The sequence below is a fragment of the Misgurnus anguillicaudatus genome, chromosome 15 (assembly GCF_027580225.2).
Source record: "Misgurnus anguillicaudatus chromosome 15, ASM2758022v2, whole genome shotgun sequence".
NCBI classification, from domain to species: domain Eukaryota; kingdom Metazoa; phylum Chordata; class Actinopteri; order Cypriniformes; family Cobitidae; genus Misgurnus; species Misgurnus anguillicaudatus.
In genome coordinates this window covers 13,208,460-13,224,192 of record NC_073351.2, presented here as the reverse complement: position 1 = coordinate 13,224,192, position 15,733 = coordinate 13,208,460, and the positions used below count along the sequence as shown (strand labels likewise).

The following is a 15,733-nucleotide window of genomic DNA, read 5'->3' as shown; positions in this document are numbered from 1 at the left end:
CCCTTGATTGTGAGACACTGCACCTGGTATTTGCCTTATTGTGGGTTCACACCAGACGTGAGTTTAACGATTTGCACGAGTATTACATACAAAGTCAATGCAAAGACGCGATCAGATTCGTCCTTGTTTGGGGCAATGTGAATGACACGATATGGGCGGTGCATTTGCCTCGAAAACATATGCTATTCGCCTCAAATGCGTCTTTGCTCAAGTTGAAAATATTAAATTTGAGGGAAAAATTCGCATGACATGAAGTTTAAATCCTGCGAGTAATCTAGAGCGAGTTACGCGTTTGGTGTGTACGTAGCATTAGTTTATGTCAATTCTTGATTCGTTTTGTTTGTTCGTATGTGTGAAATGTCGCATATCTGCGATTAATCCATACTTAAAATGTGTGTGATTGACAGTTTTCGTCCATGTGTTTGGTCCAACAGATCTGGAATGTGCGGATGTCCCTTTGCTCACACCAGGAAGTAAAGAGATGATGTCACAGGCTCTATTGGCCACATTCAGCGGCTTCACCAGGGAGCAACAGCGACTCTCCATCCCTAAAGGTTCAACTTCCATTGCATTTTTATTTTAACATTACTTTCCATTTTCCTTTCCATATCTTTTCCTCCCTTTTAAGTCATTCAAAAACCATTTTTACCATTTGTCGATTATGTTAACAACAGCAGATGCATATTCCTCCCATTCTCATTTATTTGCAAAAGAAGGGAAGAGCGAGAGAATAAGAATAAGCGTAGTTTCCTTGCTTCTGGCTCTGTAGTCCGGAATGCCAAAATCAGATTGCCTAAAAAGAGATCTTGCTAGATAGGCACATGGCAATCTTTAGCAGAGGTTATGAATTATGCTTACCATCCATGGCAGACCGCAAAATAGCTTTGCTTGCTGTGTCTGGGGAGGCTGTAGTCTGTGTTGGGTCTGCGTCTGTCTGGAAATAGCTGTATTCAGTGAGCTTGTCTAGAGTAGAAGGAGCCATTAGATGGAGAGAGAGAAAGAGAGGGGTGTGTATGTCTATAGGCTAAAATTACAGTTGTTTCAGTTCCTTCCACTCTTGTAACAAATTTATAGAAAATCACCTGACTATTTCCCATAAGCCACCAGGCTTGTGACCAAAATACTGTCAGCATTATAAACACAACCAACTGGAGAGCAGCTCTGTCTGTATAAACATCCTATACATCATCATAAACATATTCCCTATGCAATTTATATTTGGAAAAATGTATATATACATATACATCAATATACATATATGTATCTACAGTAAATGCATGTATCTGACCCTGTAATTTCTCTTCGTAGACCCACGGGAGTGGACAGAAGCCCATGTGAGGGAATGGTTAACCTGGACGGTCAACGAATTCAGTCTAAAAAATGTAGACTTTCATAAGTTCAGCATGGACGGGGCTAGTCTCTGTGCACTGGGTAAAGAACGCTTCCTGGACCTCGCACCCGACTTTGTGGGAGACATCCTCTGGGAGCATTTAGAGATGCTGCAAAAAGGTGATAATCAGTTTGTCTGTCTTGTCTGTCTGTCTTCTTCCATTCGTTTCTAATTACAATTGAGTAAAAAGTACAATTAAAGGGGCCATGACTTTTAAGATGTTCAATAAATCTTTGGTGTCCCCAGAGTACACATGTGAAGTTTTAGCTCAAAATATCATATAGATAATTTATTATAACATGTTAAAATTGACACTTTGTAAGTGTGAGCAAAAATGTGGCATTTTGGGTGTGTCCTTTAAAATGCAAATGAGCTGATGAAATGATGGTGGTTTGGTGCAATTGAAACTCAATTGTGCTGTGAAATATTTTCTCTCTTTATCTTTCTCTTTACACTAAATGGCCGTGTCGTGGTTGGATAGTGCAGATTAAGGGGCGGTATTATTTGAATAAGATCTCCTTATGACATCATAAGCAGAGACAAATTTTAAAGACCCAATTTTTCACATGATTATAGCTTCAACAAGATTTCCAACGCTATATCATGGCAATCCATACGTATTTTTCAGTTTGTGTAATTTTTAAAGGATCTCTTGACATAAATCCAAAATATTATACAAAACTATATGATTAGGGATGTATAAAGATCTTTCATAATGAACTGTTATGTTTTTATTACCTTAAAATGAGATGTTTTTATCTACAAACACAGAGGGTCCCCTTAAATGGAAGTCACCATTTTGTGCCGCCATGTTTCTACAGAAGCCCTCAACGGACACATTTGTTTTTACTAAGTTGTCTCTGACAATGACATGTTTTTCCGGTGGCAGCTAACGTAGCTTCTCTATGCGTTTCAAAAGCGAGGGGTGAGCTGTGGACTGAGCCGGTGGTGCAATTCGTAACCTAACCACTAGATGCCGCAAAAATGTACACACTGCACCTTTAATTCATACGACCACATTCGTACATTTGTGTCCAAATGGCCTTTGCGCCTGTGATGTTGAGATTAGAGGCGTGGTTAGCGGTGGATTTTCATTATTGTTCTTATTTTTCCTTAATCGTACGTTTTTGCACAAACTCCGTACAAAAGTAGCCAACTTGTAAAATATGTTCGTGTTCTCAAGAGATAAAGCTAAGATTTCATAATATATGCTGTGAAATGTAACACAGGTGTTGCTCTTAAAATGCTTAAAATAATTTTCCTTGCATGCTTGCTTATCAAATTCAAACAGGGTTTTGAAATCTCCCTGTACGCATTTGCTATTGACGTAAAAGCGGTGTTCTTTCATAAATTTCTAAGTAAATGCCGCTGTGGTATAAACATGAAAGCTGCTACAACTGTATTGTCTCGCACAATCTAATCTCTAACACGCTTGTCTTTGGGAGTGAGTATAGTTTGAGTAATGTGTGTTGTTCGTTTCACACAGAAGACCAGAAGCATTTCCCCATCAACGGTCTGACCTCCAGTTTCCAGGAATCTCGCTATCCCTCAGACTACTTCTTCAGTGAGTATCTTTTTCAGTTAGCATCATTACAGTACCCGAGCAGACTTCCATATCATATGCCAGATCTATACATAGGTAACGTTAAACGATCCGTCTGTAGAAGCTGTTAACAATGGCAAGATCAAGACTCTGGACATTTAAAAGCTTTAAATCTCATATTAACTCCCTTAATGTCCACCTTTCTCTGTTTTCTGTCCTTTAGACTATGGCATAGAACATCCACAATGCGTCCCACCTTCAGAATACTCAGAGCCAAGCTTCATAACAGAGTCTTACCAGACCCTTCACCCGATTAGCTCTGAAGACCTGCTGTCGCTCAAATACGAGAGCGAGTATCCGAATGTTATCCTGCGTGATGCACCTCTCAATCAGCTGCAGGGAGATTACTTCTCGGTCAAACAGGAAGTGGTGTCACCCGACAATATGTGCGTGGGCCGCATTAGCAGAGGTGAGTGTGCCGGATATAATTTTATCGTGTAAGGAGATGATGGTTATATCATTTGGAGAAACCATAACTTGAACCTGCTACATTAGTCTCACCCTGAAACTAACATTTAATGATTATATATATATATACAGTATAATCAAAGATTTGATGACTAGACATGTTTCGTTTAGTGATAAGCTATTTCTTAAGAAAGGTTTAGTGTACAGGAGCGTTCATTTTGAAACACCATTTTGTCTCACGCATTGCTCTTTGTTTTGCCAACCTCAGGGACTCAGAGAAAGGGCCACGGTTAGGATAACAAGTACTTCCCTGCTGTAAAAGACAAGCATTTTTGCTCACCAGTATATGTTGTGTTTTTAATACTGGGGTGTACTGGTGTCCCTACCAGAGTTCATAAGTGGCCTATTCCCCTCCTTTCCACCAGAAAGAACCAGGTGCTGGTTCAGAGCTAGTCCTGTTCTTAGTTTAAAGTTGGTGAGCCTTTTAAGAACTGGTTTGCCTTTCCATGGGCTAGAGAGCCACCACAGAGCCAAGTCTTACGTCACTGAATAAGTCTCATCTTTTCCGGCAATGTTGCAGCAATATTGCATTATTATTATTATTAATGGTCAATTGCTTTGCATACCTACATTGTCATCCAATCACAGTGAACCCAACATGTACGTGCAGCTCGATGTAATTTATATATATAGAACAACCTTAGCATGTAGCTACATGTGTCACAGTAACCCCGCCCCCTAATGCAATCGGTTCTTAAGTCTAAACCAGCAATGCTTTGGTGCTACTTAAGAACCACTTTTCCTGGTTCAGAGTCAGTGCTTTGGGTGTCAAAAAAGAAAGAACTGATTTGAAATTAGGCTTTGGCTGTGAACCAGCACTCAAACTGCCTTGGTGGAAAAGGGGCATTAGTCAACCAGCTTCATAATTTCTTAAACAGGTGCACCAACTAGACTAGTGCCAAATCAACACCAGATTCATACTGACCTGCTTCTTAGTGGGGTGTGTTTAGCTGTGTATGATGTTTTATGCTGTACACATGGCCCGGCATGAATGCACATGGTATGCGTGCAATAACGGTTCAGTCCTAGGTTGATACTGCACAAGGGAATGTAAACATATGAAATAAAAAGTAAATTTTTCTCATCCTAGACGTATATTTGCAAACTCTCACCGGGGCTTAAATTTATCCCCAACACCCCCACAGCGATTAGCAGTGTGTGGTCCTCAAAGCAAAGTTTGTCACGACCGTTCTCGTCTCGCATTACCGCAGCCGCTCATGCACTGCCAGGGAATGAAGTAGACCGCTGGCTTTGTATGCGGTTTTTTCGCACACCGTCTCTAAGCACTTTCAACTGCGGTGGGGGAAAAAGGGAGAAAAAACAAAGATGTTTGCATCTAAGCGAGATGCGTTTGAAGCCACAGAGCACTGGTAGCAGTCGCTTGTCAAAGCATCTTGGTGAGGCAACCTTACTGGGTTACAGGGTGTTTTTGTGAACATTCAGGTTCTCGTAAGGATCGAAAGTTGCAATGTGTGAAGAAAGCATTCCGGTTTCTCACGAAGTGTTATGTTAGCTTTACCTCACATACGCCTGGGCTCTTTCTCCCACCCGTCTGTCATAGACGAGAAACAGGCTGCCTCGCACTTAACACCCTTGAATCTACGTCCAACCATCTTGCAGCTGAGCAAATGATCGAGATTTAGATTTGACGTTGAAATTTGTTATGTTTTGTCGAACAACGGGGCTTCTGCCCTCTGGGTACAAATAAGCTTTATGCTGTATGCAGTAAATCCAAGCTTTGGAACGAGCGCTGTGTTTTTCCTTTGTGGGAAAGTATTTGCGGTGCCACCAAACTCACATGTGGCTTCAATTTTTCAATTGAAGATTTGAGAATCAGACCCAGCTCTGCATTATCTTTCATTCTGTAATAGGCATTCAATTGAGACGGGCCTTTTTATCTCGGGTTTAGCCAAAAATAGCGAAACAATTTGTTTTGATTTTCTTCCAATTAGACAAAGCCCAAATATTTCCACATGGAGATTGTGTAAGGGAAACAAAGCGTTGCGTCCACCACTTTTAGATTTTTCTGTATGGTCGAGGCCAGACCACTTGTGAACTTTATTTCCTCCCACACATGGGGGCCAAACATCACACCTTTTACAGCCCTAGACTGGCTTATATCATGAAATGTTTTAACCCTTTCCTCTTTTTTTTAATCTCAGGTAAGCTTGGAGGCCAAGATTCATTTGAGAGCATTGACAGTTTCGAGAGCTGTGATAGGCTGACGCAGTCCTGGAGCAGTCAGTCGTCGTTTAACAGCCTACAGAGAGTTCCCTCCTATGACAGCTTTGACTCAGAGGACTACCCCACTGCACTGCACGGACACAAACCCAAGGGTACCTTCAAAGACTACGTACGGGAGCGATCGGACCTCAGCAAAGACAAACCAGTCATCCCGGCAGCCGCGCTCGCTGGGTACACAGGTCAGTATTCAATTACGGTCAACCACAAACAATTCAACCGATTTATTAAATATTGCTTAAGAGGAAACTTATCACCAAAAACCATAATGCAGTTTCACATATTAATATTTATGAGGAAATCAGAGATATTTAATAGTATATAATGGATCTGTGGGGCTCCAATTGGGCTCCATCCCCATTTGGATGAGCTTGCCCGGTACACTTACACATATAATTTGCAGATATCATGTGTATAATCCATATCCATTAACTAAAATGAACCGTGATTCAAAACAAGGAATTTTGTTTACAACCAGGAAGCATTTGGAATCAGAAGTATATTCATGTTTCCATCTACAGAAAGCGAGGCACCACGCCTCGTCTTACTGGGACACGGTTGCCGCCAGATCGCTGAAAAAGGCTTTTGCACCAGTTTTGAATGCGTCGGTGCGCTGCATAACCGCAGTGCTGCGTTTGTTACATGACTGTAAAGATGTCACCTCAATCTTGCATGCTTTTATGAGCAGCTCGTGTACCCAGCAAACGTGCCACACCCTGGCTTTTCAAACATAAATGGAGACTGATGCTCTCTCCGTTTCTTTCTCCGCTCTGTTCATCTCGTATTCTTTATCTGTGGCCCACATCTCAACCATTTCCCAGGTCGTCTTGGCAACAGAGGGTGCAGCACAAAGTGATAGCAGCCCAGTGCACTTTAGACGAGATCTGCTTTTTCTGCCCATCTTTTAGGGCTTTTTAACTTCTCAAACCTACCCGCTCATGTCATAAAGCATAAATCTTACAGAAAAACAGCCCCCTTTCTGAAAAAGGAAATAGGTCCCAGTCATTACGTCAATCATTTCATTTCTATTTTTGGAGACTGTAGGGTTTCTTTTAATGTTTAAATGACTTTGCGTGAGTGTTTATTGTGGTGAGAAATGATGTACGCTAGATACAACATTGTAATAAAATGTCAGTAGTAGTAGGCATGGACGATAATAAACTTGCTATTTTTTGTACCATGCAACCCTACTTAATACAAATTTATATGCAACAGATGCTAAAACGTACACCCGTCTATAGTCGTGTTTGTTTTTCTATTTTTGCATGCACAAAAGCGAAAGACTAATTTTGTAACATTTGTATAGCAGGTTGCAATAGATGTGTTTTAGCCACAGTGTGAAAACACTGAGTTGAAGGTAGAGATGAGGTAGATAGCAAGTGTTTTTCATGTTTGTCATCATTATTCATGTATGCAAGTACAAATCCATCAGATCTGGGAGGAGAGCTACAAAACCACGGTACCACAGTGTACTTTTTTCACTGTTTTTACTTTTTTTACTGTTAAACTGATTTTAAACTTTTTGGCATTTCCTCATGCGCACACTTCTTAAATAAAAATCCATGCCTTAATTTATAAAAAAAGGGGGAAACATTAAGTATAAATCACACTGGCTATTAACACATATTTTGTACGCAGTGTTTAATTGTGTTAATTGTGCATTTCTTTTTTGTGGTGGTTTATACACAATCTGACCTACTTTGTTAGGACTGTACAGCATTACCCTACCAGTGAGATCCAAGCATCTAAATAGTCTTTTTAAGCAATTTTGGCTAAAACAAGGCTAAATTTGGGCTGTCAGTGAAAGTCTAATAGACGTCTACCATGGCCCAAGAGTTACATATACGTTTAAAACAAATGAAAGCAAACACCAAGTTATTTTGGCCAAAATGGCATGTAACCAAATTGAAGATTATTTAAGGTAGAAGTGGGTTACTCATAGCCGGACCAAATTGGGTCTATAGTTAGCCATAATTTTAACGTCTCGGTTTTTGCTTGCTGGGTAATGTTCTTATCTACACCACGTTTAGGATTCATGGCGGGTTAATGCTCACCTCCATCACTTCACAAATAACTTCTGTGATCTATAAAAAAAGTAATATAGTTGAACTTTGCATGGTACATGTATTTACCATAGCAGCTCATGATAAGTCTATAATTAGACACATTTGCACGGAAAGGCAGCATGTTTGTGTAATACACAGATGCATTTAAATGTGCCGCACGCTATATCAAGCCATTTGGCACCTGGTTTGCGAGGTTTTTGCACCAAGATGCCTTGTGCAAAAGTCGCACAACTGTTCAACGAATGCAAACGTGAGAATTTCATTTGTTGAACAAAACCTACTTAAAAGGATGATTCACCCAAAAATGAAAATCTTGCATCATTTACTCATCCCTGTATGAGTTTTTTTATTCTGTTGAACACAAAAGAAGAAATGGTAAGCACACAGTTGACGGTACCCATTGACTTCCACAGTATTGTCTTTCTTACTAAGTCACTGGGACTGTCAACTGTGTGGTTACCATCATTCTTCAAACTATTTTCATACAGGTGTAGAACAGCATTAGGGTGAGTAAACAATGACATCATTTTCGTTATTTGGAGGTGAACTATCCCATTAATGCAGTTCTCACCTTTGTTTGTAGTCATGCATTTACTTCAGTGTGCTCCAAGAGCGTTCTGCAATTCAGTCGTGGATTTTATCTATCAGTTTAGAGGTTTGGTTTAGGCATGCAGAGGACAGACCCGTAACTTTCCGTTCCCAGCCCTTTTGGGTCTAGCGCGAGGGTGTGTTACAGTTTCTGGAATGTTTTTATGCTGTTACCTGATTATTAAGGCATTACGGATCCAAACAAGAGATTCAGGTGATACGATTATATGCCAGCCAGAAAAAGAGTGGGTGTGAAAGAACCGTTAAAATGTTGATGAGATAATCAGTTTCACAATTACATTAGCCTTTCATTGCATTAACGCTGGATATAATAAACTCTTAACCAGAAGCACAGGCGTTTAAAGAGCCAACGCTGGTGACAGGTCTCCTCTCTGCTTCTGTGCATTTAAAGCGGGTGTGATGTGACGGTTCATGCACACAAAACCACAAGACGAAGGCAACACAAAGCTTATGAAGCCGAGCGCACGAGTTTGTACTGCTGCTGCCCACACATTGTGAGAGAACGTCTGCTCGATAGGTCAACACAACCACATAAACCTCTCCCTCAAAGAGTACTCAATAAATTACTTCTTTTAATCAAACGCATTACCAATGCACGATTGTGATATTTTAGCCGAATAAAAACCACACAGAAAAGCTAAAATGTTTAAAGTTGACCCCATCGCTCTGAGACGAACACGGGCCCTGCAGATGGCCGGCGAGGACTTTACATTCTCACACCCACACAGCCGTTCGCACATGCAGATACACACACATGTGTTCTTTCAAACACGACACTCAGACATACACATCACGTCTCGTACGATCAAACGCATTTATTCAACAGATATTTAGCCTTGGGGCAAAATCCTAAATGATGTCAATGATTTGGAATTCACATAAAGAGTCCAAAGAGTCACTGGGACATGGAGTATGTGGCGACTCGGTCAATACACCATTGTGTCACCCAGGTCTCCTTTCTCATGCAGTGTGACATATGGCTAATGGCATGTGAGATTCATTTTGGGCCACATTATAAAGTCTGATGCTTCTTTTGTAGAAAATACAATGATGTAGATGGACGTTTATAACTGAATGTACTAAGTAAAAATCACATGATACCATAGTATTTACCCCATTTTTATTATATATACAGTACTGTCCAAAAGTCTCAGGCCATCATCACTCCCTTTGTTGTTTTAGCAAAGTTTTAATGTCCACCCATATTTGTTTTTCACTCTTTTTTAAGATACAAACAGAAAATATAGGAAATATGTACATAAAATAAAAAACAAAACAATTTTCAGAAGTAAATATCTTCTTTAGGCATCAGTCAGTATTTAGTGTGACCTCTCTTGGCACGAAACACATCTTGAGCTTTTTTGAGGAGACTGAAGTCCTGACGCCATTCGATTAGAATTAGAAATTAGGATTTAATTTTATTTAAGTTTAAAGGAATAGTCTACTCATTTTCCATATTAAAATATGTTGTTACCTTGACTGAGGGTTGTTGATGCATCCCTCTGTCGTCTGTGTGCGTGCGCGTGGGCGCTGGAGCGCGCTGCGACGCTTCGATGGCATTTGGCTTGGCCCCATTCATTCAATGGTATCAAACGGAGATGGGGTTGGAGGTGACCGGGCACATCGGCGTTTTTCCTATTTAAGACGAGTAGTTATACGAGCAAGTTTGGTGGTACAAAATAAAACGTAGCGCTTTTCTAAGCGGATTTAAAAGAGGAACTATATTTTATGGCGTAATAACACTTTTGGGAGTACTTCGACTCGGCGCAGTAACACCCTCCCTCTCCCATTACGAGAGTGAGAAGGGGAGCGGACTTTTCAGGCGAGTCGAAGTACTCCCAAAAGTGTTATTACGCCATAAAATATAGTTCCTCTTTTAAATCCGCTTAGAAAAGCGCTACGTTTTATTTTGTACCACCAAACTTGCTCGTATAACTACTCGTCTTAAATAGGAAAAACGTTGATGTGTTTGGTCGCTTCTAACTTTATCTCTTAATGGTACCATTGAATGAATGGGGCTAAGCTAAATGCTATCGAAGCGTCGCAGCGCGCTCCAGTACGTGCACGCACACAGATGATAGAGGGATGTATCAACAATTCTTAGTTAAGGTAATAACATATTTTAATATTGAAATTATTGAAAGCATGGTGGCCTAATGCTGTGTTTACACCAGCCGCGGTAGAGGCGGCAAGCGTGGGTGATTTACATGTTAAGTCAATGCAAAGTCGCGATTACATGCGGATAAGTATCCTGCGGCGCGTTCCGCGCGAATTGAGCGTTGCCGTGGGAAACGCGCAAGTTGAAAAATTGGAACTTCGGTAGATTTCTGGGCCACGTTAACCAATCAGGACCTTGCTGTAGTAGTGACGTGATTACGGGAAGCGAGCGGAGTGGCGGAGTCTCAGCGGAGTCGCAGAAGCCCCTCCCATGACGCGAATTTCTGCGTGAATTTCTCGAATGCCTAGGATTTCACATGCGGCTTTCACACGCGAATGAAGCGAGTGAACTCAAATGTTCAAGCATCCAACTACGCGCGATTTTGCCGCCTCTACCGCTGCTAATGTAAACGCAACATAAGACTTTTGCACAGTACTGTATATGTAGGCATGTACGTATGCATATTGTTTCAACCTTTACATGTAAAACAAAAACACAGAAAACAAATACTTTAACAAATATGTGTTGTTTAATTTTTTAGGTAGTGGACCCATCCAACTCTGGCAGTTTTTATTGGAGCTTTTAACAGACAAGTCATGCCAGTCCTTCATCAGCTGGACTGGAGATGGATGGGAGTTCAAGCTTTCCGACCCCGACGAGGTGAGCGGATACATTTTATTTCATGCAATATTATTTGGACACTTCATGGAAGTACCATTGCTTTAGAAGTATATATAGAAGTAACACATAAATACCATGATATATGAACATGTTATACCACAGGGAGCTGTTGAATGCTTAATTCTGACTGGTTGAGTGTGAAATGTTTCACAGTTATGCATATAAACGCACCCCTGAGCTGTCAAATGTCTTAAAATAGCCATCAGAGCAATGTCTGTGGTAACCGTAGTATAAGCAGAATAATTTACACTTGAATTATTTGAAAATGGTGCACACCCGCTTCGCATTGTGCCACATTACACGGCCCATCTTCAATTATTCCTTACACAAAAATGTTAATAATTTGAATTGAACATTGTGTATGGTTTAGTACCACCTGAAACCATCACTGCACCATAGTACTCCCACAATAAGTCCTATATTAATCCCATATGCAAGTGATGTGCATGTTCCTTCATGTCCATTGTCTCTCTGACCTCCAGGTTGCACGTAGATGGGGCAAAAGGAAAAACAAGCCCAAGATGAACTACGAGAAGTTGAGTCGTGGTCTGCGCTACTACTACGACAAGAACATCATCCACAAGACGTCCGGCAAGCGTTACGTCTACCGCTTTGTGTGTGACTTAAAAAGCCTGCTGGGATACACTCCCGAAGAGCTCCACACCATGTTAGACGTAAAGCCTGACACAGACGAGTAAACTCTGGACAGGGGAAAGAGGAGATTCGGGCTTAAAAACGCCTTCAGATACCCTGAAATTAAAACGGGGCATCAATTTTCAGCTCCTGTCACGTTCCATCTTAACACCTAGTTGTGGTCAAGTCTTGTTCTGAGCTCATTGGAGACGCGGTGACGAAAGGAAGCATCAAAACATTTACCAAAGTTTATAATGCGTAGACTTTGTGCGTCTGTATTGTTTAAAGTTCAGGTAAAACTGCCATTTTGACTCAGTAGCACACAGCAGACTGCGAAAGCAGGGAAAAACAAGGACTCCTGTTAGTACACACGTTGCCAAAATCAAAGACAAGAGGAATATTGCAGAAATATTTACTACGACGTTGTTTTTCTGTTTCTCTCTCCTTGCATACACAACACGAGGGAAGAGTTCTCAGCCGGACCAAAATAACAAAAAGTTTTATTTTTATTTTTTTATCATTTCTTAAATGTGCCAGTATTAATTTGTGGAGATCACTTGTATTAAGATGCTGTTTTATTGTGTCATTTTTGTACATTTCCATATGCAGAAAATGAAGGGTTTTTTGAAGTCGAACCGTGCTTACACGTTCCCTCCTTTTTTTAAGGTCATTGTCGACTGCTCTCACCACAATGTCTGTGCCTGAAAAGGCTGTTTTTGATCAACCGATCATAACAGATACCAAAGTCTCGCCTTTTTCAGTTGAAGGAGATGCGTTTCAGTCAAACTGAGAGTTGGTGAGAGGCACGATTGAAAACGGCCGTTGACTGCTCAGCAGTAACAGTCAAAGCACATGCTCCACCCCTGCGTCTGTGGTATTAAAACAGTGCCTGCGTTTAAGACTGGCATGTCATATTAAGACATCAAACATTTTTTATTTTTTGTACACTTCATTTTTAACTTCAAAATGTTGCCTTAATTAGCACATGGAAAATTAGCCTGTATATGAACTTACTGTGTTAACGCAAGGTAGATTGAAAGTGTGGGGTAGGTTACAACTTAAATGGCATTTACCTTTTTTTTCAATCAAATAGTTGCTGGCAATGTTAGACTGGCTCTTAGTTAGTGTTTACTGAAATGAAAGCCATAGAGGTGTTTAGGAACTTGACAAAGACGTGATTGAATATCTTGTGTGCCTCTGCCATGTTTAAAAGTGAAGTTCATGTAAAGTCAGTGAGTCAGAGTAAGTGGGAAGTTTTGAAAGCAAAGAAAGACCAACTGGGCAGTTTCGTTTTGTTTTGAAAGAAAATGGCTTTAGAAAGTGACCTTCGGCTGTTTATTGTATGAAATGTATTTCGATTTTTTTTGTTGCAATAGCGTTGATGATGTTCGGCTGGCACGGTTAGCTAATACAAATGCCGCTATCAATAATAAGATCTTAATGCACAATGGAAAATGAAAGTTTGTGTTTTTTATGGTTCGTTAAGATGCAGTATTATAGACGTTTAACTGTTTTAGTCATCACTGGTTGTACCATTTAGGTCAAAGTTTACATTACAGTTTCCATGTTTACTTTAAACGCGATTGCGCACATATTTGCTATTATGTACATTCATGTGCAACATGGAAATTGTAATGTAAATGTTATTTTTAAAGTAAAAAATATTATAGGCAATAAATATTATTTTGTGACTGCCACTGTGTGGGAATGGCCTCACGGATAAGACCTTGTGAGAAAGCCAAAGTAAAGTACGTTACAAGAAGGCAAATATTATTGTTTACAGTCGTGTAATGCTACCCATGTGATTGGTGTAGTGTTGGAATTGTCTATTTTTACAGATAACATTTCATAAAGTTGCTATTTAAAAAAGCCAGATACAGCTGTTGTCTAAATCTACGAGATTTTTGCAGAAAATAAGTATCTTTAATTCAGTATCTGTTAGAAACGGATTGGTTGTCACACGTCTTACCACCAACGCCTGATCAAACTGTTTATTTTGTTAAAGAGTCCTGTCGAAAATAAAATGTATTGGTTAGACAGCATTGATTGATTGTTGTTACCCCTACAGTACTGTTATGTGCTCTTAAACCACGTATCTCATCGGGAATTTTTTTTTTAATGCAGTCATTGTCCCAAATATCTATAATAACTGCAAAAGTGTGTGAAAATGAGTACTTTTGACAAATGCATACATGCATATACATAATAATGTTTTTTATTTCCCCACAGTTTTGCCTTATTTTGTATATTTTATATTTCTGTATTTTTTGTTACATGAAAGTTTTAATGTATTTAGTTCACAAACATTTGATATTTTTCAATAATTTATATTTTATAAACTTTGAAATATGAAATGCAGACAGCTGGTGCTTTCATGGGAAAATTAAGGTAGCGCAAGACGAAATGTAGCGAATTTTCTTTTATATGAAAAAGATTTAAAAAATAAAGAAGAAAAAAGTTGAATATAAGGAATTTAAAGACCTGTCTGCAGTTATACAGTTGTGTATAGATATGGCTGATGCTGGCCCATCAATATGTTCCGCTGGAGAGTTTTATAAACAGTAGCTTCTATTTCTTATTGTACTTTAAATTGTTATGTTAAAAAATATATATGTGAAAAAAACGACCCGTGTAATTCATTCTTTGGCAAACATGGATGTATAAAGTGATAATGCTGAATCAAATAACGAAAAGGAAAACACACCCATCGCAACCTTCTCCCACAAACTCGAAGATACACATGCAAGTGTCACCTTGCTCACTATGTGCAGCACTTTGCAGGGTTTGTGGCAGATTTGTGGTTGCGTTTATTATGATTCTTGGTTAAATGAGCAGCTTGTTTCTTTCATTGCTAATCATCACACATACCACATCTGCATGTTTTCATGTAGCACAGCTTTTAATAAGCTATTTGTGGACCTCATCACGGAAACTTAAAGGCTGTTACCTTTGATTCTTATCAGTATTTAGTGCATGCATCACCTTTAGGCTTTTTATGAAATATCTCTGGGGATATCTTAAGTAGGGGACCGGGAATGTTATTATTAGTTGTTAAATACACTGTAAAGTGACCCAATTAAATGAGGTACAATGTGGAGACTGGGTCCAATGATCTAAACTTTAACATTACAAATGTTAAAAAATAAATTGGGTGATCTCTCTCAAGACTTTAAGAAATTTTCTTGTAAATTGTACAGTCTAGTATACATACACTGTCAGAAAAAAAGTCCCTAGCTGTTTTAGGGGTGGCACCCTTACAAAAAGTACACCTGAAGAGTTCATATGACCACCTCAGAGGTACGTATTGGTACCTCCAAGGTATATATTAGTATGAAATGTATACATTTTTGGACCTAAATGGTACATATTAGGATGTTATTAAAGGGTGCAGCCCCAGGGACAGATCAGTGTAGTTATTTGGGCAGTTTCCCGGACAGGGTTTAGATTAATTTAGGACTAGGCCTTACACTCTAAAAATGTCTGGGTTATTTTTGACCCATAATGGATAATTATTGGACATAACACGTGCTGGGTTAAAAATAACCCAATGTTGGGTTGTTGTTATGCAACCATGGGGTATAATAACCCAGCAGTTGTGTTAAAATAACCCATCATTGGGTCAATTTTTAACATGTTCTGTTCAATATTTACCCATTATGGGTCAAAAATAACCCAGACATTTTTAGAGTGTAGTTATATTAGGACATTTAAGTAGTTTTTACAAACAAACCTTACAAAAACAATGCTGGTGTGCATCTTGAGATAAAACAATGTCACAATTATGTCCAGATATGTCAGTACAAGGTGTTTTTAAATTAAGCCAGATCAAATATGCATTTTAGTCTGGGACTAGTGTAAGCCCTGTCCGGGAAACCACCACATTA

The 15,733-nt window shown here is 39.5% G+C and overlaps 1 protein-coding gene across 4 annotated transcripts in view; it reads left to right on the top strand.

Annotated features, from left to right (window-relative positions):
- Positions 1-14,205, top strand: part of ets1 (v-ets avian erythroblastosis virus E26 oncogene homolog 1) — a 49,901-nt gene extending 35,696 nt beyond the window's left edge. For 2 of the 4 annotated variants that reach the window (XM_055174411.2, XM_055174413.2), the window contains 7 exons: positions 435-554; positions 1,309-1,509; positions 2,877-2,954; positions 3,157-3,402; positions 5,624-5,884; positions 11,077-11,195; positions 11,699-14,205. In XM_055174411.2, the coding sequence (XP_055030386.1) occupies positions 435-554; positions 1,309-1,509; positions 2,877-2,954; positions 3,157-3,402; positions 5,624-5,884; positions 11,077-11,195; positions 11,699-11,914 (1,241 nt within the window). In that variant the 3' untranslated portion in view covers positions 11,915-14,205. The remainder of the gene's footprint in view (positions 1-434; positions 555-1,308; positions 1,510-2,876; positions 2,955-3,156; positions 3,403-5,623; positions 5,885-11,076; positions 11,196-11,698) is intronic. The other 2 variants (XM_055174412.2, XM_055174414.2) reach the window with 2 other exon arrangements.
- Positions 14,206-15,733: the final 1,528 nt, after the last annotated feature.